We start from the raw sequence: 25,852 nt of genomic DNA on the forward strand, positions 1-25,852 counted from the left end.
TGCAGGTTATTGGTGTGTTTGGCGTTTTTCGAACTCAAGAAATCATCTTTTGTCAATTGATATTCGGTTTGATTAGCTATTCAGAATTGATTTCGGTTAGAATTAAACCGATTTGAAATTAATTTAAATCTGGTTCAATTGAAAACGAATCCGGTTAAAAAAACGGTTGGTTCAATTCGATTTCAAATTGGTTAAGGGTTGACCAGCTTGGGTCAGGGTTAACCGGATTGACTATTGACCAACGAGTTGATCTTTTGACCAGATCGTCGGTTATCCGTTATCAACTATTCGAAGGACGTTCTAACTCGATTTTTCATCTTGATTTCAGATTTGAAGTCTTTTTGAGCAGCATGAGTTCATAACTAATATTTTTTCTACATTGTTAAGGTGATTGTATATACCGTAAATCTCGTATCAATGTAGAATTCTTCCTATGTTAGTTTAGTTTTGAATCATGATCTGTTTGTTTGAATTAAGTCTTGTGTGATAGTTAAGATATTTAATGTAACCCGAAATAGAGATCTAGAGGATTCAACTATTGTTTGGATTGTATTATGTTAAGTAATATTATGTGGTGGGCAGGTGTTCAGAGATGTTTGAACTAGCGACGCAAATGTAGTGTGCGTAGATCTAGAAACGTCTGAGCTAGCGACGCAGATTGTGTGTGTGCGGGGTGCAGAGACGTTTGCATATCAACGCATATTTGGTGTGCGGGAGAGGGGGGGGTAGAGACATATTGTACTAGTGACAGAGAGTATTTATATCCTTATGAAGAAATGCAGGGTGTATGGATTAGCTATGTGCTATCATCGTATTGTTTGTGTTTGTGTGATGCACTAGGCATCGTGTGTGTTCGTGTTAGAGCTAAACTCCCATGGTGGGAGTTCTATTACTCAAATCAGTGGTTTGCGTGTTTAGCATCCTATACCCTACTGAATGATTCTCTTGTTAGTCACCCCTCTTTTTTTTTCTTTTTTTCAAGTGACACTTACGAGCAGAAGCGATTGTTATTGGATTAGTGCTTTTAAGCGTTTTTTTTTTCAGATTTGTGGTTTTTATGTTTTTATCAATATTTTTAGAATTTATCTCATTTATTGGATCTATGGCTATTTATTAGATTTTGGTGTTTGCGGACGATTTATGAAGATCAATAAATGAAGATTTCAGTATTATTATTTATTATTTTATTTTATGAGGATCAATAAATGAAGATTTCAGTAAATTTTGGCACATGTTAACCTAAAATTAATATAAGAAATAATTGATCATGTCAAAGTTATAAACAAAAATTAAACACGTAGATTGTTCATGCAACATAACGAATGCTATACATTATTAATTTGTTAGATAAATTATCTAACAAATTAATAATATGGATCATTACATTATATTATTTACACCCAAAAAAAGTTAGTGGTGAAGTTTTGTATGTTTCTATAGAGGGGTGTTTCATGCATATCGTACGTGTTCTCGTGATTCCCGCTTTTATTTTTTGCTATAGTTTTGTCATTTTTTCTCTAAATAATCTGAATTTGAATATATTACACTAATTAAATGATTTTTTTTGCTAAAGGGATTAAGACATAGTGTTATGACATTATTTGTTTCCACTATATAAAAAAATTTAATTCTATTTTTAATGTATTCAAGATACTTATTTGTTATTTCTTCATAAGGTAACTAATAGATATTGTGGTATAATAAAGTAGAAAAGCTGGAGTTTTTTATCATCTAAATAATCAACATATATGCAAAATAATATTTCAAAATTTTGAAGAAATTTAGATCTAAAAGAACATTTTTTTTTGCTGGAAAAGAATTAAAGAAAAACAGAAAGGCCATTTCCAGATTCAGATAATAATAATATATTTACTCTGCAAAAAGAAAAAGAAAAACACAGTCTCTCTCTCCCCTTTTAAAACCCCCTCTGTGCCTTTTACCAAATCCACACCATTATCAAGTCCACCATAGCTAGATAGAAGGAGAAAGAGATCAAAACTCAGAGATCAACTCAACTTCTCTCATAATCCCTGAGATTCCTTCTCCAAAACCCACATCGAATCTCACCTCAGATCCCCACAATGCTCCAACTTTTATCTTCCTCTGTTTTCTTCTTCTTCTTCGTGTAAAAAGAACATCCACCACTGTTGTTTGCTTTCTCTCATTCCTTTTTTTTTTTGCTATGGAAGTGGTTAAATCTCGATTGTACATGTGTAATTGCTTTTCCCCAACAAGATTCTCCGATTACTCTGTAGCTGGAAGTGACTATCCAGACGCCATAGGAGCCATCAATTTCAATTCCATTCCCAATTCCTCTTATTTTTCTATTCGATGCTTATGATCTTCAATCTCAATTTCAAATCTTTCATCACAAAAAAATAAAAAAGAGAATGTTGTGTGCGTCATCTTCTTCCTTTGGTCATGCATCTATGACTATAGCTTCTTCACCACTTTCCAGATTTGTTGGTACTACTCTCAGGTGAGATCCCCATCTCTCACTAATCTCTCTCACTGTTGCTTTTATATTGAAAGATTGGGTCTTTATCAGGTATGATCATCCAGCGAGGAACCTGATTACAACTGCCTCAGCTTCTGCTTATCCTCTTAATAAAGACTCCCCAAGACCCAAAACTTACAAAGAGGTTTACTTTGTAAAACACTATAATGATTCTTCTTTGAATCACAGACAATTAGTGTTGAAAGTTAAAGATGATTGCTCTGTTTTGGCTTTTTTGCTCATGTTGCTGTTTATTGGTTTACTTCAATTTTACAGGTCACTAAGCCCTTTCGCAAGATCTTTGCTCGAGAGATCTCTACACAATCGAAAGACGATGATATTTCGATTGCTAAGGTATATGATTTCGATTCTTAAGGTATAATCCCTGTCTTTTGATGATTTGCTTGAGACCATTGTTGAAGATGAGTTTGGTATGGCTTTGTTGACTGACCCTGTTTTAAGGAGTTGCCAAGTCTCATGCTTTTGATAAAGCAAACACTTTTGGTGAACGTTTCTATTTATGTCAAAACACTTAAAGAAGCTTATGGAAATGGACTCACAGGTTCTCTTATACATTGCTGCTGAAGATGAAGCCTTCTTGGCTTTTAACCGGGAGATGGATGCTATGTCTTTCGTTAGAGAGAAGGAAAATCTCCAAGACCAATCTGATCTTATCAAGACAGATTCTGAGGAGGAGCAGGCAAGTGTCCAAGACCAATCTTATCCGAGTAAGACAGACTCTGAGGAGCACCTACTGCAGTTAGATGGAAAGAGCATATCCGAATGGCTGAGTGAGCTAGACGCAATCTCCAAAGAAGTAGAGGCAGAACTAGTCTCACGAGACATCGGCTGCCACTCGGTTCAGATTCTCGAAGCTGTGAACACAGTTCTCTTCGACACGAGAGGCTTCGAGAGGACATCAAAACGCTTGGCGTTAGACCCCAAGTACTCCTACCTTCACTCTGTACTTAACTCTAGATGCGGCACTGGTAAACAAAATGAGTTATCTCCTTTTCGAGCTTTCTTGACTTTAGATCCGAATCTTCAAATGGGGTTTTTGTTATCTTTTCCATGTTGCAGCATTCTTGTTTAGCGTTATATACATTGAAGTTTGTCAGCGTCTCGGCTTGCCTATTGTGGGAGCTCGAGTTGGGGAAGAGTTTTTGATCTGGCCTAAGACTGAGAATCCTGAAGAACTCTTTAGTGAACATTCAGGACAGAGCTTGTTTGCTATTATCAATGGAAGGTGCGTTGATGATCCTGGTTCAATGGCGTCTGATTTAACCGGAAAGTCACTTCTAGGCCTTGATGTTGCTACAAACAGAGACATTATAGGGATTGCTCTCGCCAACTTGATTGTAAGTTCTATCAACTACACATTCTTTAACTTCAATATGTTTTTCAGACTGATACTGATTCTATTATATTTGCCTTTTGGTTTGTTTTTTAGAGGGTTCACTGGAGACGTGCTTCGAAGCCATCACCTGGACTAATGCTGACTTCTCCTCTTAGTCAACTTAACAACACCAGTGTTTCTAATTTTCCATTGTTGCGGCCTCAGGATCTTAGGTACTATATAACTTGTTACAGGTTATCTTTTGATATGTTCATCTAACATTCGGTTTTATGGTGATGGAAGGTTGGCTATTGCGGCTGCTGAAAGGCTGTTGATTTTGGAACCTCTTAACTGGCGACTTCGAAGAGACCTTGGTATGATGCACTACTACGTCAGGTAAACAAACACCTTCTGTTGCTTGTATTCATTAAACTTGGTATTGGTCGGTTTAGTTTGATTCTGGAATGGTTAATTCTTGAGCAGGCAATCTAGAGAGGCGATTCAAGAGCTGAGCATATGTATAGCCTTTGCATTTGACGAAGAAGAAGCAAAAGTGTTGACGCTTTTTGTTGAGAAACTTCATCTGCTCTCGTCGTTGAAGTCGCCCTTTGGCTCTGATCGCTTGGCCGTTCGCTGAGAACCCTCTCTATCTCTCTCTACTTCACTTGTGAATACTCTTTTCTATTTCTTTTTCATCATCTCTTTTGTGTTTCGATAAATCCCTTTTGTGGGGAGATGTGTAACTTTGGTTGTGTGTAACTCTTTTACCTTCTTCTGATCAGAGTAATAATTGATTTCCCCCCATGGGAGAAACAAAACATGGCCTTGAGTTTATTATGAAACAAACAAGTTATATTGTTTCCAAACCAGAAGATTGAACCAACTATCAGGATTGAATACTTCTACTGTACATACAATCTAAAATATATGAACATGCGAATTGTAATGGATTCTTCTACAAAACATGGATGCATGCAGAGTAGCAAGAGTTAAGTGGTGGTCGTATAGCGGTGAGGACTAATTTAGTACATGTCAGTAAATTTGTCTTTCTTGGGTTCGCTTTTAGATAAGAACAGAGTTGATGTTATTTAGTTAGTTTAGGTCCATGCAGTTTACATGGTATTCAAGTAACAAATTATATAGTTACCATGTGATAATAGTCGAAAAATATTTTAAACTCATATAGTATGGTTGTAAGTCTGTTATATAGCACTAATTAAATGCGTTTTTTTTTTTGGGCTGAACGGTTCAGGACATATTAAGAAACGCAAGAGTCGCAAACACATACCATTTTGTGTATTATGTAACACCTGTACCAAAAACTGAAAAGTATACTTGTATTCATATAACACGAGTTCGCCCTAGCCTCCCAGGCACGAAGTTCAAGACTCATCCAAGATCTATGTTCTCCGGCGCCGGCGACGCGTGTTCCCGCCGGCGCTGGGTCTTTTCGCTATTGCTGTTCACCGTACCCATTTTCTGCTTCATGGTTCACTGTTCCGTCTGTCTGTTACCTGTTCGATTTCGGTGGAATCTCAAAGGAAGAAGATCTCGACTGACGTTACGACGAAGACGACTCTTCGTTGTGCTGCTCCCGGCGATTCTTCTCCTCCGTTTGGTCCCTCCTCCAGCAATGAGTCGAGAGGGTTCTCTCACCGCCGCTTTGTTCTGGTCCTCGGGTTCAGATCCCGTCGTACCTTCCTCTGGCTGCCGTAGGACAAGAGACGGTGTCGTTTCTGTCAAAATCGTTCAACCGTTTATGGAGTTGCGTTCTAAATCGACGAGCTCAACCTCTCCATCTCCGGGGAGGCTTGTGTCCAACAAGCCACCGTGTGGTGCTCCTCCTCATATAACCGGCACCAGATCCAAACACATCACAAGTTCAGATCCGAATCTCTTCGATAATGCTTCAGTCTCTCTATCATTTAAAGTGATTCTGCTCCAGCATAGCTCTTCCGGCGACCACTCTTTCGGCGCCGATGAACGGACTGCCTCTTGGTCCGTACTGACAAGGCTTGGTGAGCTGATGCTCCCTTATGCTTCGGCATGTCCCATGTGTGCAAATGACCAAGTCAGCCCAAGAAGCTACCTACCAGAACCCAATTATCTAGAAGAAAACGTGATACAATTCCTAATGGAGGATGGTGATTGGTTTAGCTTCTCAGAGATTTCCAGTGGGATCTCTCCCTGTTATATATTGACATATCTCTTCTTTGGGAAGAATTTACCGGTGGGTTCACCGGACACGACTCTGTTTCGATCATCCTCCTCTTCTGAGGCCACATTTTTACCACCATATCCTCTTCCAGTGGCAAGGGGTGTTTTCTCGGGCTTGTTCCCGAATGCTTGCTTCAGTTCCTTCATCGTCTTGTCATCTTGCGGAGCGGTCTCTACGGGACCTGAAGATGCAAGCAAAATTACTTCGGTGATTTTCGTAGATGGGGTCTGGACCTCAACGTCACATTATGTGACTATTCTCAAGCTATTTGACTTTGTCGTGAAAGCTACCCCGACGCATTCAAGCATCCTCTCGAATTCGCTGTCATCTCCATGTGAAGACCTATCTTATCTAGCTTATTTATCTGTGTTTGGTTATGCTTATTGCCTAAGAGGATGGATAATTTCCTCATGTTATTGTATTGAAGAAGTTTGAGTATGAATGAAATTAAGTTTGTGTTAAAAAAAAATGTAACACCTGTACCATTGCTTGTCATTCTTTCATCATTATTGGTCTTTATGCATTTTAAGCAACAACTTTAATCATTTAAAAAGAAAAACATGTTGTTATCCATTTTACCTGTTTTGTTCTTACTGTTCAATTGTGAAAATCCCGACCATTATTGACCAATACATGTGTTATTACATCCTTTCCTTATGTATAAAGCTTGGTTAGGTGTTTTAGTAGCTTTGGCGATCCTACTTTGGTGTGTTATAACACTTGTCATTTCCACCGAACATCCTAAAAAAATCCCATGAGAGACATCTGCAAACTAAAGCAGATTTAGAAAGTGATCAGTTATAACATTGGATAATTGAGAAATTCATGCGTTTCTTGAGAGTTAAGGAGTATAAACTTCCAAAGTTGAAATAACTTTATTATTGGGACCCATATTAACAAAACAACTATCCCTTATTTTTCTTTCAAGCAAACAAAAGAAAAATATTGACACACAATCTACGTTTTTGAAGGAAAAAGGGGTTAATATATATATGATCTACACTCAATCGAGTCATAGAAGTATATGACACACAATCTGCGTTTTAAAATAACTTGGTACATTATTAGTTTGCGAAATGAACACGTACCTAGAGCGTAGTGCATGCATCAAACGGTCTTACATGCATAGGAAACCAAAGAGTGGCAATATTTAACCTCCATGTATGCAACACTTGTACCACAACCTGTCATTCTCTCTTCGAACTTTGATGATTCTGCTCTCTAAACCATCGGTTCCTTCACTAACTAGAAGATATCAAAAAAGAAAAATTTCCTGATTCATTATATACAAAAACATTTTTTAAAACAATTTTTTTAACGCCGACCAAAGTGACCGAACATGTTATAGTTTCCACATTTGTAGGTACTCCAATTCCGACCAATATCAGCTCTTAGGCATCCTTATCCAACATGTGTTAGTGACTTAGTTCGCTGGACATCATGGAGTTGTGATCAAGATTCTATTTTCTTGAACTGTGGGTAATTCAAATCATTGTAAGAGAATGTCCAGTAGCAACGTTCTTGAACTCTTGCTTCCACAAAAAAAAAATGAACTATAAAAGTATTTGACAAGAGATAATATCTCACCTAATGAACAGCCCCTAAATGTGTAGGTTTTCAAAAAAGGGTAACATGAATTCAAGAAAAAACAATTAAATGTCTAGATTACTATTATATTTAGCCTAGTTTTTATTTTTTTCAAAACTTACAAATACAGGAATTCAAAAATAAAATCAGGATATTTTATTCGAAAATAATAAAGAATAATATCATGAAGGGGACAAATTACTATTTGTAGATTAGAACTTCACATAACTACCAACGAACCCAAGGATAATACTAGCTTCACATAAAATACAAAAGATTTAATATTCAAAAAGGATAATTATCGATTTATTTCATTTCATAATATATAGCCCCACACTCACACACACTCATCTTCACAGGCTTTTAACGTGGAGGTAAAGAAAGTAAAACACAAAGCAGAGAGCAATGGACTCTCTTTCTTCCTCTTCCTTCATCTCCACCTTCTCTCCTCCATCCTCTCTTCTTCTTCCCCGCCCTTCTTCCTCTCGCCGTCTCCTCCGTATCAACTCCGCCGTCGTCGAAGAACGATCGCCCATCACTAACCCAAGCCAAAACAATGACCTTCCTCCGAGCAAACCTAAGAAACTCTACACTCATCGAACCAACCACACCGCCGTTTCATCTCCCGCGAAACCCCGACCACAACCACAAACGTCTCTAGCAACAGCTCTCTTCACCAGAATCACCACCATGGAAGAAGTCATCAACACGTTTATCGACCCACCGTCACGTCCTTCCGTAGATCCAAAACACGTCCTCTCAGACAACTTCGCTCCTGTCCTCGACGAGCTTCCTCCCACTGAGTGCCAGATCATCCACGGCTCTCTTCCGCCGTCTCTCAACGGCGCTTACATCCGTAACGGCCCTAACCCACAGTTTCTCCCACGTGGTCCCTACCATTTATTTGACGGTGACGGTATGCTTCACGCGATCCGCATCCGTGACGGTAAAGCCACGCTCTGCAGCAGATACGTCAAGACTTACAAATACAACGTTGAGAAACAAACCGGAACTCCGGTTATCCCTAACGTCTTTTCTGGATTTAACGGCGTACCGGCGTCAATGGCTCGCGGAGCTTTAACGGCGTTTAGAGTTTTAGCTGGACAGTTTAATCCGATCAACGGCATTGGTTTAGCGAACACGAGCCTCGCTTTCTTCTGTAACCGTCTCTTCGCTTTAGGAGAATCCGATTTACCGTACGCCGTCCGATTAACGGAGAGCGGAGACATCGTGACGATCGGACGGCACGATTTCGACGGGAAGTTAGCGATGAGCATGACAGCTCATCCGAAAACCGATCCCGAAACCGGAGAGACGTTCGCTTTCCGGTACGGTCCGGTTCCACCGTTTCTAACGTTTTTCCGGTTCGACTCGACCGGGAATAAGCGAAAAGACGTTCCGGTTTTCTCCATGACGTCTCCCTCCTTCCTCCACGACTTCGCGATCACGAGCCGTTACGCGATCTTCTCGGAGATTCAGATTCGGATGAGGATGGACTCGATGCTCGAAGGAGGATCTCCCGTCGGCGCCGATAACGGCAAAACGCCGAGGCTCGGAGTGATCCCGCGCTACGCCGAAGGCGAATCGGAGATGAAATGGTTCGAGGTTCCTGGATTCAACATCATCCACGCCATCAACGCCTGGGACGAAGACGACGGTGACACCATCGTTCTCATCGCTCCCAACATTATGTCGATCGAGCACACGCTGGAGAGGATGGAGCTCGTCCACGCCTTGGTGGAGAAGGTGAAGATCGATCTCGTCACCGGGATCGTGACACGTCATCCGATCTCCGCGAGGAACCTCGATTTCGCCGTGATCAATCCGGCGTTCGTTGGGAGACGGAGCCGGTACGTGTACGCGGCGATCGGAGATCCGATGCCGAAGATCTCCGGGGTGGTGAAGCTCGACGTGACTAGAGGAGATAGGGACGATTGCACGGTGGCGCGTAGGATGTACGGTCCAGGTTGTTACGGAGGAGAACCGTTTTTCGTAGCTAGGGATCCTGGTGATCCGGAGGCGGAGGAGGATGACGGTTACGTGGTGACGTATGTGCATGATGAGGTGGCGGGAGAGTCGAAGTTTCTTGTGATGGACGCGAAGTCGCCGGAGCTTGAGGTCGTAGCCGCTGTGAGGTTGCCGCGAAGGGTTCCGTACGGATTCCATGGACTATTTGTCAAGGAGAGTGACCTTAATAAGCTTTAGTGATAGAATCTATAGGTAATTAAACAAAGGATTAAGTTCTTAATCACGTTCCGTATAATGGAAACAAAACATATATGGTGTTGTTGCATTTTAAACATTATAGTATACATAGTTTGGTAGTTGTCGAATGTATATAATAATATAAGCCTGTTAATAAAAAACGTATTATTCATTTCTTCTGTGTTCCAACCATAATAGTAGTATTTTATTCCGACAAGTATAATCTCTTGTGTGTTCCAAAAAAAAGAGAGGGTATAATCTCTTGTAAAGTCTAACATTAAATATTATTTTAAGAATATAAAATTATAAAATATTTTATTAATAAGATAGGTTTAACGAAAAAAATCAGATATATACTCATGACAATCCCTAGGATGTTTTCTCTTAAAAGTTATATGAAAATTCTTATGATAAAATTAAATTTGAAAAATACATCGGCGGAGTATATGAGTTACCGGATAATGAACATTAATTGATTCAAGAAAACAATTAGGAACGTGAAAAAGATTGTGGTTGAGTGAGTGGTAGGACCAACGAGACATTATTCCGAGGAAGACATGAACATATGGATATGGTCCAACATCCTTTTCTTTTTTAAAACTGTGTATTCATTGTCTTTCAAAATAAAATATTTTTCTACGATTATGAAAAAGCTAGAAATTAACACCCTTCTCACTAAATTATTGTGATTGATTTTTGTTGTGTGTTGTCGAATCAAAGGCAATAAAAGAACGACGGTGACGCTGATATTAACATTGTTCCTTTACGATTCACACCAGAGGTTTTCAATTATTTACTTGTGGATTAAGCCACAGTAGCAACCAATGGCTGACATTGATTTACATGTTCCTGTCCAAATCTCGAATCAAGTTTCACGTGATGAGTAAGCAATTTCTACAGAAAAAACAATATTTGACATTTAAGGCGATGAAAACTATTGAGACAGACTCGTTTTGTCACATAATTTGTTCAACCATATTTGGCAATCGATTCTTACAAACCATACCTATAACAGCCTGTAGATAAAACCGATTTATATGATCTGTAATGAGATGGATTACTTAGATTTGGTAGAAATGTTTGAAAATCCGGTAAACTGATAGTTTTTCTCTTTAAAACTAAAATTTTTATCATCTTCTATAAGTTGTTTTTGAAAATTTAAAACATACTTCATATTTTTTTTTGGTCAAAGATGAACACAAAGTTTTTATTCTTCTATGTAAGTTAAAAATGGTTAGATGAAGTTGAATTACAGAGTAATTTCTTTGCTAACCGTAGCTTGATTTAATCTAGTCGGTAAACTAGTCTATAAATTTGTGGTCACTTCACTAATTAGGAACAAAAATGCTTGCCTCTGTAAATTTGACCAAAACTAATGAAAACAGGGTCCATTCATCATTGGGATAAACATTTTTATTTGGTAATCAGATTCTTTTTAGCCCAACCATAAGTCAAATATTAAGAGTGGCTAAGGATGTGTTTATATAAATCAATCTATGGATTTAAACGAAGAAACTGATGATACCGATATGCAAAAAAGAATCTAAACCCTATATTTATTTGTAAAATGTGATCCTTAGTAAAGATAAGTGTTCGAGGTGATAGTTACCATTGGTTGCTCTATACATCTAAATGCCAACCACACACAATGGTCCCAAAGGATTTTGAAGCTCTATGATCTAGCATAAGGACATTGTTGAAATTGGATATTTTCATGGTAAAGGAAAAAGACACGGTTAGCCTCGAATCTCTCAATGAAATGAAATGCACACATATGCATAGGACATTCTGATGATAAACCATGGAGTCATGAGCACTTACAAGGTTTGAGTCTAGATCATATTTAGTCAAAAAAATGTTTGAGTCTAGGGCTGAAACATAATTTATTCTGACAAATACAGTATAATAATAAAGTCTAACCAAAAATTATTTTAATATTTTTATTGGTAACCAGTCTTTAGTACTCTGATATAGTTTTGGTGTATTTATGTTTTAGGGGTGTAGTTATTTTGTTTAGTTTCTTAGGAAATTATCAAATTTGTTATTTTTTGGTTCAAAAAACATATCGTTGTTCATGATTTCAGAGACTCCTACAATTTTTTTAATGATTTTATTATCCAACCTTTTAAAAGTAACATGGATAGTCATGTATATTGAGCTTAAATAGAACAAGAGCTACAAACCAAATACAAAATATACCAGTTGGGAGACTGTGTCTGTGATCATCCACAAACAAATATCATAGATTTATTTCAATATCCTTCTTTGTCATAGCGTATATTGTTCTCATCGTCAAGTGTCTGAACCACATGAAGAATTTTCTTCCAACCCCATCTCTGTAATCCTCTTCCAACATTTCTCTCGCATACATATAAGCACCATTCAGCTCCAGAAAGTGGGGAAGACTATTTTGAGCCATTTGAACATTGACTAAACCACAATTCCCCAAATTACTATTTGTACAGAAACTATATAAACTGTAAACTATTTGTACCGAAACTGAAAAGTCTACAGCAGGTGAAACCAATAAGAACACAAAGGATTCAAGACCAACTGTCTCTTTATTAAGAATCACTTAAACAATCTTTTTACAAAAGCTTGTCTAATCCGAATTACACAACGCCACACGCGGCTTGTCACGGACCAATTCTTAATCTACCCTTTGCGTGAACCAACCCCTGTTGATCACGTTTACAAATCACTCACTTCCTGAAACCCTAAAACCTCTGTTTGTGTTTCTGTGAGAATATAACGTTGAAAGCTTAACCTAATCCTAAGTCTAAGCTTTCTTATATATTGTCACCAATTCTTTCCAATTGTGCAATATCTCTTTTTCTAAAAATCAGCATCACTAAATCTTCCAATTTGTGATCTGAAGATCTTCCAGTTTGTGAATCACGTCCAAACAAGATCAGCCAATGGGAACTCTCCACGTCATCACGTCTTAGTTCCTTTTGTCCATGTCGATGTGTTACACATTATCGTCCATGTGTAACACAATAGCAACATGCCAAACTTCAACATTCTTTGAATATGTCCGAGCCATACTCCAAAGAACCATGTCAATTAATACTCTCTCTGTGTCAATGCACCAGCATATCAAGCTCCAGATCCCTGAGCTTACACTCTCCCCCTTTTTATCTGAATATGTCAATCTCTAGAAATCTGCAAGCATCAACTCACAAACACACAACCAGTGAAGCGCAGAAGCAATATAATTCACTAAACCATCAGACAGACACTATGTGAGTTGCTCAATTCTCAAGCAGGTACAGTGTAAAAGTACCTACAAGGGTTCTAGATAATTAATCAATCTTTTACACGATTCTCCCCCTGCTTGTAACCACATAACCAGATTCTACTTGATTGCATATTCTGATAAAACTAACCGGTTCACAAAGAGGATACTTACCTGGATTCGCATGAGTCGCATGATCATGGAGAAAAACGACACTTATCTGTTGGCCACCATTCAGAGGAATATGGATGTACCTTATAAGACTCACTCAAAAGATCTTGTTAGTAAAGACATCAATGACTAGAAGGACAGTTAAGACCCAAATTATTCACTTTATCAAACCAGAGATTTAAATTCACTTAGACACATAAGTGTAAAAGATCTAGCAAGCTGAGTTCGATACATCTGCAGAGAATAGATAAGGACCCCATGATAAATCACCTAGCATGTACATCTGAGATAATTAAATGAATTTACAAAATTGAGTTTGATAACTTTCCTGTGTCAGAAAGATAGATCAGCAGCAACTTTATCACATATTTCATCACAAAAGACGATTAAAGAGATCAACTTGTCAGCGCAAACCTGTAGCTATTTCTCAGCCGAGTAGCTGTCACAAGCTCCTCTGTCCAGCTACTAACCGATTCCACTTTGACTGGGATCATGATCACACCGTTTTCAAACAACACGATGGGTATCTTGTGTTCCTACCTCTTCCTCTTCGGCAGTGTTTTGTTCATGTTCTTTTCAGAGGATTAAAGTACGTGAATCACCTCTGCCCAATCAAGACAGTGATCGATGTCAAATACAAAATGTGTTGCATCCTGATTTAAATCGAGTGTCTATCACGTTGGGCCTTATTAACCTTTTCTTTTTACAGTGTGTAAGACTTCCTGTTCTTTGCAGAACACACTTTTAACTTTTCCTTTTTTTTTTCTTTCTTAAACCTCAGCATGTGTTACACTCATCCTCTCCCGTGTTACTTCGTTCAATCCAGACAGTGATCAACACCAGAACCAAAATGTGTTGCATCCTGTTCCGAGATGAGTGCCTTTCTCCAGTGAACTGCTATGATCAGACCCAGTCATTGTAGTTTCTGTTATTAATATGGACAAAACTTGCTGACAAGAGGTTTTAGTTGGTGTGACTCAATATGTGATTTCAGCTATGCACATGACCTTCTCTCAAAGACAAAACAGGTTAGAGATCAGAAATTTCAAAAACTTTTCGCATACACAAAAAGCCATTGAATTCAGGTAGTTTGGTAATTGTGTCAACTAGTTTATTCTCAGATGCAACATGTTCAATGACAACAAGTTTTTCCTCGATCAATTCTCTAACAGGATGAAGTCTAATTTCTACTTGCTTAGTCAATGACAATTGAACAAGATTCTCGATTATGCAGATGTCATTCAAGTTATTGCAGTGAACATCAAAAGGGTCAAAAAGACTACCATACTCAACGTGTGTTGATCTCTTTACCAATATATGAGTCCTCAACTTTCTCAAGGTTGTGTATTCCATTTCAGCAAGACAACGTGACGCCTGGTGGCACATCTTCAAGTTGTTCTCATCCCAGTAACACATCCAATTGACATCACAAGTTCCTGCCATCATCATGTTAGTGTCAAAAGAATAATTTAACTTGAGCTTAAGGATACCTTTCACATGGTTATTGATAACCAGTTTGTGTGATACTCTTGAAGTAGCTTGCCATTGAGTGCATATGTCAGTGGTAAGACCGAGATATGATCGTCTGGTAGTGAGGTGTATCAAGCTCCCACTTATACTCTCGTGTGTAACACTTTCGTCTCTGTGTGTTACATCTTTCTGAGACAGATTCTCTGTTTTAGCAACGATGGCTTTAGGGATGATTGATCTCATCTGATTCATATGCCCAATCAGTTTTGTACCAGTTTTCTTCTTGTCACAACCTCCATAAACCGTGACTCCTTGATCACCACGACCTGAAGTTCCCTTTTCCCTTTTCATCCTTTCTTCATTTTCAAAGTGACTTGGAGACAAATTGCACACACAATCTGCAGTATGTTTCTCTCTACCCAGGTGTGACAAACCATGTCTGAGATTTAGCTTCTGACTAGCTTGATTTATGATCTCTGGTTCTTTGACCTCAATGCGAGCAAAGTTACATATAACTTCTTCAACAGGTTCTGCAACAGGCTTGTGTGACACATCTGTTTCAAGGTCTAACCCATGACGCGTCTGTCTTCTGAATTTAGGATAAAGATCTCTTTTAGCAATCCACACACATCCATACTTCTTGGGCTCTATGAAGCACAAATTCAGCCTCCATGCTCTTTCAACTTGATTTCTGCGAGCATAACAGTAAGCAACACTATGTCCGATCTTACCACAAAAGTGACAGCCATTCCTTCGCTTAGCAATAACTTTTTTGTCTTGTATCTTTGGAGTCAGAGTGTTTGCTTGAGATTCATCCTTTAGTTCAGCTGAAACAACTGGGATTGAGCGCTTTACAACCTTGGTAACTTCATTCTTTTCAACTGCCTGAGAACTAGTTCCATGATGACCTTGCTTTCCTCTTAACAAGCCTCTATTCCTACAAGCTGTGTTTTGATTCTCTTTAGACTCTGTCACTGATCCTGATTTTTCTTCAGCTTTTGGTTTGTCAACTTTTTGTCCTGCAGCTTTTGGTGCGTCATCAGATTTTACTCCAGCTTTTATGAACCTCATCCCTTCAGCCTTGTCATAATCTTGTGAAGTTGATCCTTTATAACCCAAACCCCAATTAATTTTTGGAGACTGCCCCATTGACAAGATATGATCTAGACTTGCTGATCCAGTGTTCAACATTCTTACTTTCTTGTAGTTCTCAGTAAGTTGTCTTTCCAGAAGCTGACTCTTCTCAAGTTCTTGATTCAGCAGCTGTTTCATTTGATGAAACTTTATTTCAGACTCTTGTTGAACTTGATTTTGCTCTGCAATCACTATCTTGAGAGACTGAAGCTCGTCTCTACCATCATTATCTGCTATCTTCGATGTTGTCTCAGCTTTTGTAGCAGGTTTTTCTAGCTCCAGAATGTTAACTTGTTCTTTCAAAATGGCTGTATCTTTGATGAGTTGCAGGTTTTCATAACTGAGCTCTGCAAATTTCTTGAACAATGTTGTATATTCAGACTTGAGATCAGCAGTCACATCTTCTCCTTCTCTCTCTGAATCTGAATTTGAATTTGAGTCTGTGCTAGAATGATGATCAACCATTGTATCTTGACCAGCGAGAGCAACAAAGTTGTTTAACAAATCTTCTTCATCACTCTCACTTTCTGATTCAGTGTCACTAAAGCATAACAAAGACTTGTCTTTCTTCAGATTATTAGGACAATCACTCTTTGTGTGTCCAAATCCCTTGCATCCAATACACTTGAGCTCTTTCCGTTTTGCTAAGAGGCATTTGTTACGAAGATTATCAAAGCCTTCACACTCTTGACACTGTAAATTCTTCTCCCTCTTTTCTTTATACTTCTTACCAAGGACAGTAGCTTCATTAGCAATTGAACTTAACTTAGACACAAAGCCAGCAATGGACTTGTCATCTTCCATTCGCAGGTTCTCAAACCTTGAAGCTAAATGATCAATCCTTGTTCTTCTTACACTTGTGTCACCTTCAAAGTGATTAACCAGCACATTCCATGCCTCCTTTGCTGATTCACAGCTCTGGATAATCTTGAATTGGTCGAGTTCAACAGATGAGAATATCATAGTAAGTGCTTTAGAGTTGAAATTTGATGCGGCTTTCTCAGATTCTGTCCATCTCTCCTTCGGTTTGGGAGCATATGTTTTATCTTCCATGAGCATAGTAGGTACCGACCAGCCTATTTCAACAGCAGTCCAAGCGTCTTCATTTAAAGCACGAATGATATGTCTCATACGTGCTTTCCAATGGACAAAACTCCCTTCATCCAGCATGTAGAGACTCGGTAGGGTGTTGAATTCTTTCATGGTTTCAAGACTTCTTCCGCAGGACCTCAACCTGTATGTGAATACGGAATCCAACGAGGTGACCCGCTCTGATACCAAATGAAAAGTCTACAGCAGGTGAAACCAATAAGAACACAAAGGATTCAAGACCAACTGTCTCTTTATTAAGAATCACTTAAACAATCTTTTTACAAAAGCTTGTCTAATCCGAATTACACAACGCCACACGCGGCTTGTCACGGACCAATTCTTAATCTACCCTTTGCGTGAACCAACCCCTGTTGATCACGTTTACAAATCACTCACTTCCTGAAACCCTAAAACCTCTGTTTGTGTTTCTGTGAGAATATAACGTTGAAAGCTTAACCTAATCCTAAGTCTAAGCTTTCTTATATATTGTCACCAATTCTTTCCAATTGTGCAATATCTCTTTTTCTAAAAATCAGCATCACTAAATCTTCCAATTTGTGATCTGAAGATCTTCCAGTTTGTGAATCACGTCCAAACAAGATCAGCCAATGGGAACTCTCCACGTCATCACGTCTTAGTTCCTTTTGTCCATGTCGATGTGTTACACATTATCGTCCATGTGTAACACAATAGCAACATGCCAAACTTCAACATTCTTTGAATATGTCCGAGCCATACTCCAAAGAACCATGTCAATTAATACTCTCTCTGTGTCAATGCACCAGCATATCAAGCTCCAGATCCCTGAGCTTACAGAAACTATATAAACAGTAAACCGCAACCGTGCAAAGTTTTGTTTTGGTGGTGAGTACTATAAGAGTTTGACCAATGAATTTTTTTCAGAAAACACTTGGGCAATATAATCCATGACGAGAGAACCAGAGGGTATTAAGATATGGAAGCACCGCCTATAGGTATGTTCAAAATCCAACTTTTGTATTATTTTTGCTGAATGTTCAATATAATCTTGTAAGGAAAAAAAAGTAAGTAAAATAGATTTTTTTTTTTGAAAACTTGATTAAAAGGAAATAAATTGTGTACCAAATATAAGAATATGACGATAATTGGTGATAAAATATCAGTTATAGGATAATGAATATTAATTAATTTAAGAAAACAAAAGGTATTTGTGAAAAAAAGAAGGTATTTGTGGTGCCGTACTGCCGTTGGATAAATAAACTAGGAATGGAAAAAATTGTGTTTGAGTTAGTGGTAGGAGAACCAATGAGACATTATTCTGACCAAGACATGAACATGAATGAGGGCTTTGGTCCGGTCCGTTTGGATATGGATATGTCCCAACGTCCTTGTTTATTTACTCTTCTAAAATAAAATGTTTTTCTAGGATTATGAAAAACTTGACCTTCTGATTGAATTATTTTGATTGGTGTAGTTGGGTGTCATCGAATCAATAGCAATAAACGAACGAGAGTGACGCAGATAGACTTCTTTCCTTTCGCTTGACACCAAAGGTTTTCAATTATTTTGCTTATGGATTAAGCCACAATATCAACCAATGGCTGAGATTGATATACTACATGTTCCTGTCCAAATGTCAGAATCGAGAGCAATATTCGACATTTATAGCGATGAAAACTATTGAGAAATACTCGTTTTATCACATAACTGATCAATCAAATTTGTCAAACGACTCTTAAAAAAACAAACCTATAAACTAGTCTGTGTGGGTTTATTGCAACTGTTATTCAGAAAAAGGTTTATTGCAACTGGAAATGGCTGGCCATAGCTACTCTTAAAAAAAGGTTTATTGCAACTGTATATATAAATACATTGACCATAACTAATGAAAACATAGGACATGGCTGGCAATGAGCTAAAGCTCATAAATCATTGATTTTAGGCAAACGATAAAACTTATATAAGAATTTGAAAGCATCAAAATTTATATTGCAGTAGATTATGGAAAATAAAAGTTTTTATACTTTAAACGTCCAACCATGTAAAGTCGGACCTGCATTACCAATATGGAAAAAAAAATCTAAAGCATAGTCCATAGATCTTTGTAAATGTGATCCATAGCAAAGATGAGTCATTGTTCAGGTGATAGTTTACCATGATTGCTCCATCTATCTAAACGCCAACCACACACAATGGTCCCCAAAGATTTAGAGCCCTACAATCTAACATAAAGACATTGTTGAAAGTAGTAGATATTTCCTTAGTGAAAGACACTTTTAGCCTCGACTCTTGCAACGAAATGAAGTGCACAAATAGTTATAGCAGATTCTATTTTTTGCCTTCCTTTAGATGTGATGATAAGAATCAGAGACTAGAAACAAGCACTTACAAGGTGTGGTCTAGAGATCAAACATATACACCAATATGTCTAAAACGCAATCCAGGGATTATATTCTCCTCTTTCTAGCTGCTCAGTGCCATATAGAGAACTTGGATGCAAGAAGTGTAAAGAGAACGAGAGTGATACATAGTCGAATTGGGGTTAAATTAATAATCATATACGAGAATGAATTACATGTTAACTGAAACAAGGAATATCTTTGCTCTCATGAAGTTTTTCTTCTTTTTCTTTTAAATTCTATAATACCAAAAAAAAAAGAAAAAAGCGAGAGTGTGGAAGTGACAAAAACCATACCAAAAACGTCTTTCTACTACATCTTGAGCATGTGTGATTCAGCGAGCGACGAACTAAGATCTTCTCTGGATTGTGATCTCCTGCTTTGTAAACGCATTTGACTCCGGGAGGACCAGAAGGAGCCACTGTTGTCAACTTGCATCTCCCCTAAGCTATCAGAAGAATAACTATGCATAACGCTGCTGCTCGATGAGTACAGTGAACAAGACTCCATTAGCTGTATGCTGCTTCCAAAACTAAACGGCCTACGCGGTGAGCTCCTCACTGTTGGACTCAACGGTGCCTTTACCCCTGAACAAAAAATAAAGTTTTAGGAACACATAGACAACGAACTTAACCATAACTCCAGATAATGCAAACTGAATTTACCTGTACCCATATGACTCCATCGCAATCTGAAGGGAGAAGGAATGTTGAGAACAGAAGAAGCTGAGGCGCTGTTGTGCTTAAAAAGAGGCAGACAGGACTTTCTGAAAAACCTCGGCATACAGTTGCCGACGCGTGACAGTGCACAGAGAAGCAGAATCAGCGAGACGAACAGAACAGATATAAGAGCTACTGGGTTTATCTTCATGCTCAGAGTCTCGTACCCTTTTAGTCCCAACGTAGAAGACAAAGCCTTCCCTGCTTCCAGAATAGCCACTCCGAGTGTCCAAGTTATACTCCCAGACCCAATTATAATCTGCTTATCTGTAATATATAAACCTTCTCGTAGCAAAGAGACTATGTAAGGTGCTCTAAAGCAGTACTGTTCAATGAAAGGTTGTGGAGAAACACTGGTTCTCGCTACCTGCCAGGCCTTTTCACAAAACTCCCTACCCTTTTCCAAAACATCATCAAGGGAAGCTTCAGCGCTTAGATTAAAAAACCGGTACACCACGAAGAATCCGGATACAGCGTAGAACTGACCGTGAGGACGAGGGTAACCATCAGGAAGAGCACAAGGCTGCAAATCACAATCAACACCATGTTTCGGCTTTGACCACTCGGAGCTATTCACAGCAATTTTCGCTAGAGCGCTGCACTCTCCCCAGTTTGGAGCACCTATGAGCTTAATAGGAACTCCAGACTTCCCTTTCTTACCTCGTTTGACAGTAGAACCACACTGAGAACAAATGTACTGTCCTACGTATCCAGAGTTCAAACAAGGATGTCTCATCTCCAGTTTCCCTTCAATCAGCTCAGAGTTATTGACATTTGGTACTCTCTTCAAAAGCTGAACAACAGACCTTTCAAACGCATCGTTAAGTCCATACCCGGCCAGAGAATACGCGCTAAGATGATGGTTAACAGACCCAATCCTGAGATCTAAGTTAGTCTCATTATGCGCTCGCTCCTCATTCTCAAACGTCACCTGCAACGACGACCCACCTAAGTCAAGCGCACCGAACGTCGCCTTCTTCGGCACAGCTCCCAACATGCTCGTTTGATAATTAAGAGCCGTCCATCCAAAATAAGCTTCCTCCGTACCACTAATGATCTTAACCCACTCCCTCCGGCAAGTGAAGGGAGACTTCGCAAGTATAGACCACACATTCCCTAACAGCCAGCTCGAATCACTAGCGCGCAGCCTCCTCACACCAGCTGTGGCATACACAAAGAGAGACGTGGTTCTATGAGCGTGCTTTGGGATCTGCTTCTCCGCCCACTGGATAAGAGGCTTAATCGCTTTTTTCAACCCCGTTCTGTTGTTGACAAGCTTGTCAAACCCAGGCTCTGTCTCCATCCGATCATAAGCCCTCCCACTGGACTTCCTAGAGATGCCTTCCGTTAAAGACTTCATCACAATGGGAAGACTACTATCTTTCTTGTAGTTTAAAGACGCTTGGTAGACGTAGGCACGAGTCCCCGTGCTTCCGCAGTCAAACACAACGTAGTACCTCGACGCTCCGCGAGACCAGTTCGTGTAAACGTACATGCCTAGTATATACACCAGAGAAGCAAAGAGAAAGAGGCACGTAACGATCATCACCGCGCGGATCCATTTACGCCTGCTCGTGGACGGTTTGGGCACACTGGGCGGGAGACCTCCCTTGTCCTTGGAGAAACTAGCTCCGTTTTGTCCCCAGTTTGAGTTGGTTTCACGAGCTTCTTCGGGATCAAAGGCGTGGTAGGAAGAGAAGTCTTGGAGAGACGCGGAGTGTCTCAAACCACCGTTCTTGCGTCCACCGTTTCCGAAAGAGAAGGAAGCTGGAGATGAGGTGCCTACATCTGGTGATGGAGAACCAGTAGGGATGTATGGTTGTGTGCTTGCTCCGTAACGATTCGGTGTAAAGAGTTGAGTGATCTTGCCAAACACCATCTTATAACTACTCCAAACTGGTGATACTCAAAGCACCACAGATACAGATTCTTCCTCCTTCAGTGGGAGATGGTAACTACACAAAACAAAATCAAATGCAATCCGACAAGAAAGAGATCAGCGATTACAGAAACACGAGAACCACTGTTTCAATCAAAACATATAAAAGAGCTTCACGAAATTAATAAAGGAGCGATCTTGCAGTTAAATCGACATTGAGATACCAGAAAGAGGAGAAAGCTCCAGCCACCGTCAAAGCTTCCTCGGCATTGGATCTCGTATTAAGAAGGAACTAAAGCGCATTTACAAAGAGGAGAGTTAAATCCACGAACCGTCTTCTCTTTGTGGAAGAGAATAGAGAATCTCCGGTAGATCTGAGGAGTATCGGTGCTGAAGCCGCGACTCAGACCAGAGAACACGAAGACGACAGAGATCCGTTTTTGTGCAGACTCTGTGGCTTTGTTGGGTTCTCTCTACAACAGAAGACGTCTTGCTCAATTCTCAATATCTGGGGGGTTATTTGGAATATTGAAAACGTTTGGGGTCAAAACGTAAATTATTTTTTTATTCCAATAAATCTATAAAATTGTCGGTCTAATTGTTGTTAGTTAAACAATGCTAATGGTGTGTCCGACACTATCAATTAAAAATTTGTAGTTTTTATAAACAAGTTCAATTATAAAACTCATACGAGAACTTGAAAATTCATACTACGTTGTTTGTGTTTTTTTTTTAAATATCTTCTTGACAAGTTATTATTAAAGATAACTAAAACTGGGATAGACTTTTCGAAATTCGTAAAGTTACCACTAGTGTTTATGTTTTCTTACCAGAATAGTCACAGCTTTTGTCGAATGACTTTTTCCAACTTTATGAAGATCCCCCTAACCTTAGTTTTGACAACTACATAGTCTAGTCAATTTATCTCGCACTAAATAACTATTATCCATTGCTAGAAGGAAATATGCAAAAGTTAAGATAAAATGTCATCATATACGAATTAGCTGATCTTTAAGATTTAAAGGAAGAAAAAAAGATAGAAGTAGCATTGGAGTAAACATTGTGAATCTGTGATTTATACATATAGCGGGAATCAAATAAGGTATTAATATGAGATGAATGTAACAAAAATAAAGTTAAAAATCTTTTGTAAAATGGGTTCTGCTCTGCTTCTTTTAACTTTATGGTTTCTTTCTTTAGTCTGCAGATTTCATAGAGGAACTCCCTAATCCAGAAAACAACTGCCCTATTCTGCTAACGACTGGGTTCTTCTTCAGAGGCTCCGAGGTTCTTGCACTATGAGACGGTATCACAATCCCTGAAGCCATTGCTTTCCGCTCTCTAAACGATGCCCATGTGACCATGTAGAGTCCTAAGATGATAAAGAACCCACCCACAATGCTGCACAGACGAAAAGAGAACAATGTGAGATGATCAATAAGAAGTTGAATATCCAAAGCAAAGTGAAGAGCATGGATGATATAAAAAGATGAATGTGTGTTCACCTTCCGAGAAAGATAGGGCTACCGAGAAAGATTCTCGATAGGAAAGCTGATGCAGCAGGCTGAAGAGGATTGTAGAGAGCAACCAAGGCAGGACCAATTATCTTATTGGACCACGTTAACATCCCAAAGTTTAGTGCTGACGCTACAACTCCCTTCAAAGAAGATAATAAACCATATGAAGCGAGAAACAAGAGAGAAGATATTAAAAAAGAGTATTGGTGCAACTTACTGCATATATAACTGCGAGAACTTCAGCTTGTGTTAGCTTCCAATCTAATGGCTCCTTCACCATAAAGAAAGCTGTTGTGACCATTAGTACTGTACCGGAGAAGTATGATAATGCAGCAACCGAAAGATTTGCCGGATACTTCTTCAAAACCGGCGCCTGGAGAATTTCCATTACATTCACATTAACAGACTATATATGGGTTTGTCTAAACGTAACCAAAAGAAACTGAAACAAGGGATTTTACCTGAATAGCAATAAAAGTAGCCATACACATGCAGTTTCCAATCAAGCATAAAACACCAATGTGCCACTGCTCAAACCCAAGGTCGAGAAAGCCAGTGACTAACCACCCTGTAGGCTCAGGTTGGCCTTTGGCGCTGATTTCATTGTGCATCGCAAAGTCTGCATCTTTATCTCCTAACAAGACCGGACCTCTAAATAAAACCATAAATACGGCACCCAAAACACAAACAAGTGTTCCTCCAACCTTAGTTTGACCTTCGATTCTCATCAAGTTCACTCTTTCTGTACTGCATACAAAGTAGGAGGAGACGTTAGAAAACGAAGAACTGAAGAACTTTTTGAGAAAGAAAAGATAATACTAACCCCATCATTACAGCCAAGAGAAAGGTAAAGACCGGTATGGATGGTTGAATGGCAGCAGCATAAGTTGGATTTGTGTATGTCAGACCAACAAGAAACAACAGTTGGTTGCCAAACACCCTACAAAGTTCAGGATAATGCAGAGGTGGCATTAGCAAGATGTTTACTGAGAGTAAACATGATTACATTACAAGATACTGAGACAGGAAAGGGATGTATTATTACCCTGATAAGCCCAAAAAGAAGAATGACAAGAGAAGGCTTCTAGTCATCGGAGGCCTGGTCCTCCTGCATACATGAAAAAGGAACAGTATTCCTTAGTTAGGTTATGATTACTCAAATATTCATCACAAAGACTGCAAAGCTTGAGAGTAAAGTAGCATAAACATCACACTATTACTTCATTTTTCTGATATGTAGCCTATCTCGGTGGGGAAGGAGGAGAAGATATACAAGCTACCAACATACTACCTTACCCACCAAGAAACCATAAGGAGTCACCTTGCTGCGCTTATGGGCCTATGGCATCTCAACTTCAGTCAAAAGCGCACCATGGCTAGCGCTTTATAGAGGTCACCTTGCCATAGAGGCATAAAACGTTTTGCTCATCGCCATGGTGCGCCTTTTAAAACCAAGGATAGGTTGTTAGGGGAACTATATCACAGTACTAACAGACTTAGATGAGTGTAGATCGTGAAACATGATCTTAGTTTCAAATGTAGTAATGGCAAAACCCGAAGAAGAGGCTAACAAATCTACTAACAGTATTAGAACATGATCAGCAAAGAAACTGCAACAGATCAATGATCTCAAAATTCATAAGTATCCTAATCTTACCTACCAACAGTGGATGTAATCGGAACAAAAACATTCATTTGTTTGATCATAACACAAAGGAACACTCTCCAGAGAGAACTTAAGTCAACACACATTGCCCCAAATCTGAAATCTAGTTCCTCAGTTATGAAGATAACAGTGAGCTTAAACAACTAGACATCAAGAGAGAAACCCCTAATTCGATCCGAAGATCCATTCCAATGGATCAGTGTTCTTAGTTCTTACAGCATATAAAGCACAAAACTTTACGAGAAAAGACGAAACCTTTCACGGAAATAGGCGAGAGGAGCGAGAATAGAGAGAGCAAGAAGATCACGGCAGACGCAGAAGACAAGCTGGTTGACTCCAACGTTGAGAGCCACTTTCGTAATCACATGGTACCCTCCGTTAAACAGCTGAACAAACGCCATCGCGTAATGCGCCAACCTGGCGTCTCTCTCCGCCGCCGATCCGCCTACGTTCAGCACCATCGCCGCCGTCATTTCCCGATTTGCACTCCCCCCTCTCTCTCTCTCTCTCGATCTCGCGTTCTAGATTCTTACAGATGAAAGACAAATCCTTCGAAGACTAATCAAAGTAATAAAGTTAGATCCTTTGGTACTAAAAAGCTCAACGAAATCTCTTCTCCTTAGATTTTTTCCTCTCACTTTACGTGATTTCTAATTTTGTAATATTCATTTTGTTTTGGGTTAAATTGCAATTAATGTGGGGTTAAATTGCAATTTCTGTGGAGAGTTAAATTGCAATTGTTTTT

At 39.1% G+C, this 25,852-nt stretch overlaps 5 protein-coding genes across 7 annotated transcripts; 3 read left to right on the forward strand and 2 right to left on the reverse strand.

Annotated features, from left to right (window-relative positions):
- Positions 1–1,857: 1,857 nt before the first annotated feature.
- LOC106432780 lies at positions 1,858–4,651 on the forward strand. 2 transcript variants are annotated; one of them, XM_013873657.3, is made up of 8 exons: positions 1,858–2,479; positions 2,549–2,642; positions 2,774–2,851; positions 3,060–3,486; positions 3,578–3,855; positions 3,948–4,066; positions 4,137–4,229; positions 4,317–4,651. In XM_013873657.3, the coding sequence occupies exons 1-8, from the start codon at positions 2,391–2,393 to the stop codon at positions 4,468–4,470; spliced, it is 1,332 nt and encodes a 443-aa protein (XP_013729111.1). In that variant the 5' UTR covers positions 1,858–2,390; the 3' UTR covers positions 4,471–4,651. The 2 variants fall into 2 exon arrangements, with proteins under 2 accessions (XP_013729111.1, XP_022565006.1); XM_022709285.2 differs by having other exon boundaries at positions 2,426–2,479; positions 2,774–2,873.
- Positions 4,652–4,829: 178 nt separating this feature from the next.
- On the forward strand, positions 4,830–7,714 carry LOC125610307. Its single transcript, XM_048782650.1, has 2 exons — positions 4,830–7,212; positions 7,415–7,714. The coding sequence occupies exon 1, from the start codon at positions 5,236–5,238 to the stop codon at positions 6,484–6,486; it is 1,251 nt and encodes a 416-aa protein (XP_048638607.1). The 5' UTR covers positions 4,830–5,235; the 3' UTR covers positions 6,487–7,212; positions 7,415–7,714.
- Positions 7,715–7,961: 247 nt separating this feature from the next.
- Positions 7,962–10,015, forward strand: LOC125610300 (probable carotenoid cleavage dioxygenase 4, chloroplastic). Its single transcript, XM_048782637.1, has one exon. The coding sequence runs from the start codon at positions 8,044–8,046 to the stop codon at positions 9,841–9,843; it is 1,800 nt and encodes a 599-aa protein (XP_048638594.1). The 5' UTR covers positions 7,962–8,043; the 3' UTR covers positions 9,844–10,015.
- Positions 10,016–19,455: 9,440 nt separating this feature from the next.
- On the reverse strand, positions 19,456–22,446 carry LOC106433035 (probable apyrase 7). Of its 2 annotated transcripts, none has more exons than XM_048782661.1 (3): positions 22,257–22,446; positions 19,992–22,000; positions 19,456–19,913 (listed from the first exon to the last, which is right to left on the reverse strand). In XM_048782661.1, the coding sequence occupies exons 2-3, from the start codon at positions 21,922–21,924 to the stop codon at positions 19,639–19,641; spliced, it is 2,208 nt and encodes a 735-aa protein (XP_048638618.1). In that variant the 5' UTR covers positions 21,925–22,000; positions 22,257–22,446; the 3' UTR covers positions 19,456–19,638. The 2 variants fall into 2 exon arrangements, with proteins under 2 accessions (XP_048638618.1, XP_048638616.1); XM_048782659.1 differs by having other exon boundaries at positions 22,149–22,430.
- A 470-nt stretch (positions 22,447–22,916) lies between these two features.
- LOC106433490 (WAT1-related protein At4g19185-like) lies at positions 22,917–25,716 on the reverse strand. The gene is made up of 7 exons (XM_013874344.3): positions 25,363–25,716; positions 24,487–24,549; positions 24,265–24,381; positions 23,903–24,188; positions 23,659–23,814; positions 23,430–23,581; positions 22,917–23,325 (listed from the first exon to the last, which is right to left on the reverse strand). Exons 1-7 carry the CDS (start codon positions 25,578–25,580, stop codon positions 23,121–23,123), a joined length of 1,197 nt encoding a protein of 398 aa, XP_013729798.1. The 5' UTR covers positions 25,581–25,716; the 3' UTR covers positions 22,917–23,120.
- Between the last annotated feature and the right edge of the window lie 136 nt (positions 25,717–25,852).

The sequence above is a fragment of the Brassica napus genome, chromosome A1 (genome assembly GCF_020379485.1).
Source record: "Brassica napus cultivar Da-Ae chromosome A1, Da-Ae, whole genome shotgun sequence".
Classification (NCBI taxonomy): domain Eukaryota; kingdom Viridiplantae; phylum Streptophyta; class Magnoliopsida; order Brassicales; family Brassicaceae; genus Brassica; species Brassica napus.

Bases quoted from the DNA above. Each gene is read 5' to 3' on its own strand.
- LOC106432780 (XM_013873657.3), top strand. From the start codon at position 2,391: ATGTTGTGTGCGTCATCTTCTTCCTTTGGTCATGCATCTATGACTATA. The intron at 2,643-2,773 runs GTTTACTTTGTA...TCAATTTTACAG, and splicing joins GACCCAAAACTTACAAAGAG to GTCACTAAGCCCTTTCGCAA. The intron at 4,067-4,136 runs GTACTATATAAC...TGGTGATGGAAG, and splicing joins TTGCGGCCTCAGGATCTTAG to GTTGGCTATTGCGGCTGCTG.
- LOC125610307 (XM_048782650.1), top strand. From the start codon at position 5,236: ATGTTCTCCGGCGCCGGCGACGCGTGTTCCCGCCGGCGCTGGGTCTTT.
- LOC125610300 (XM_048782637.1), top strand. From the start codon at position 8,044: ATGGACTCTCTTTCTTCCTCTTCCTTCATCTCCACCTTCTCTCCTCCA.
- LOC106433035 (XM_048782661.1), bottom strand. From the start codon at position 21,924: ATGGTGTTTGGCAAGATCACTCAACTCTTTACACCGAATCGTTACGGA. The intron at 19,914-19,991 runs GTAAATTCAGTT...TTTTTTGTTCAG, and splicing joins ATGGAGTCATATGGGTACAG to GGGTAAAGGCACCGTTGAGT.
- LOC106433490 (XM_013874344.3), bottom strand. From the start codon at position 25,580: ATGACGGCGGCGATGGTGCTGAACGTAGGCGGATCGGCGGCGGAGAGA. The intron at 24,550-25,362 runs GTTTCGTCTTTT...TCATGTATGCAG, and splicing joins CTCGCCTATTTCCGTGAAAG to GAGGACCAGGCCTCCGATGA. The intron at 23,326-23,429 runs GTGAACACACAT...TCGTCTGTGCAG, and splicing joins AGCCCTATCTTTCTCGGAAG to CATTGTGGGTGGGTTCTTTA.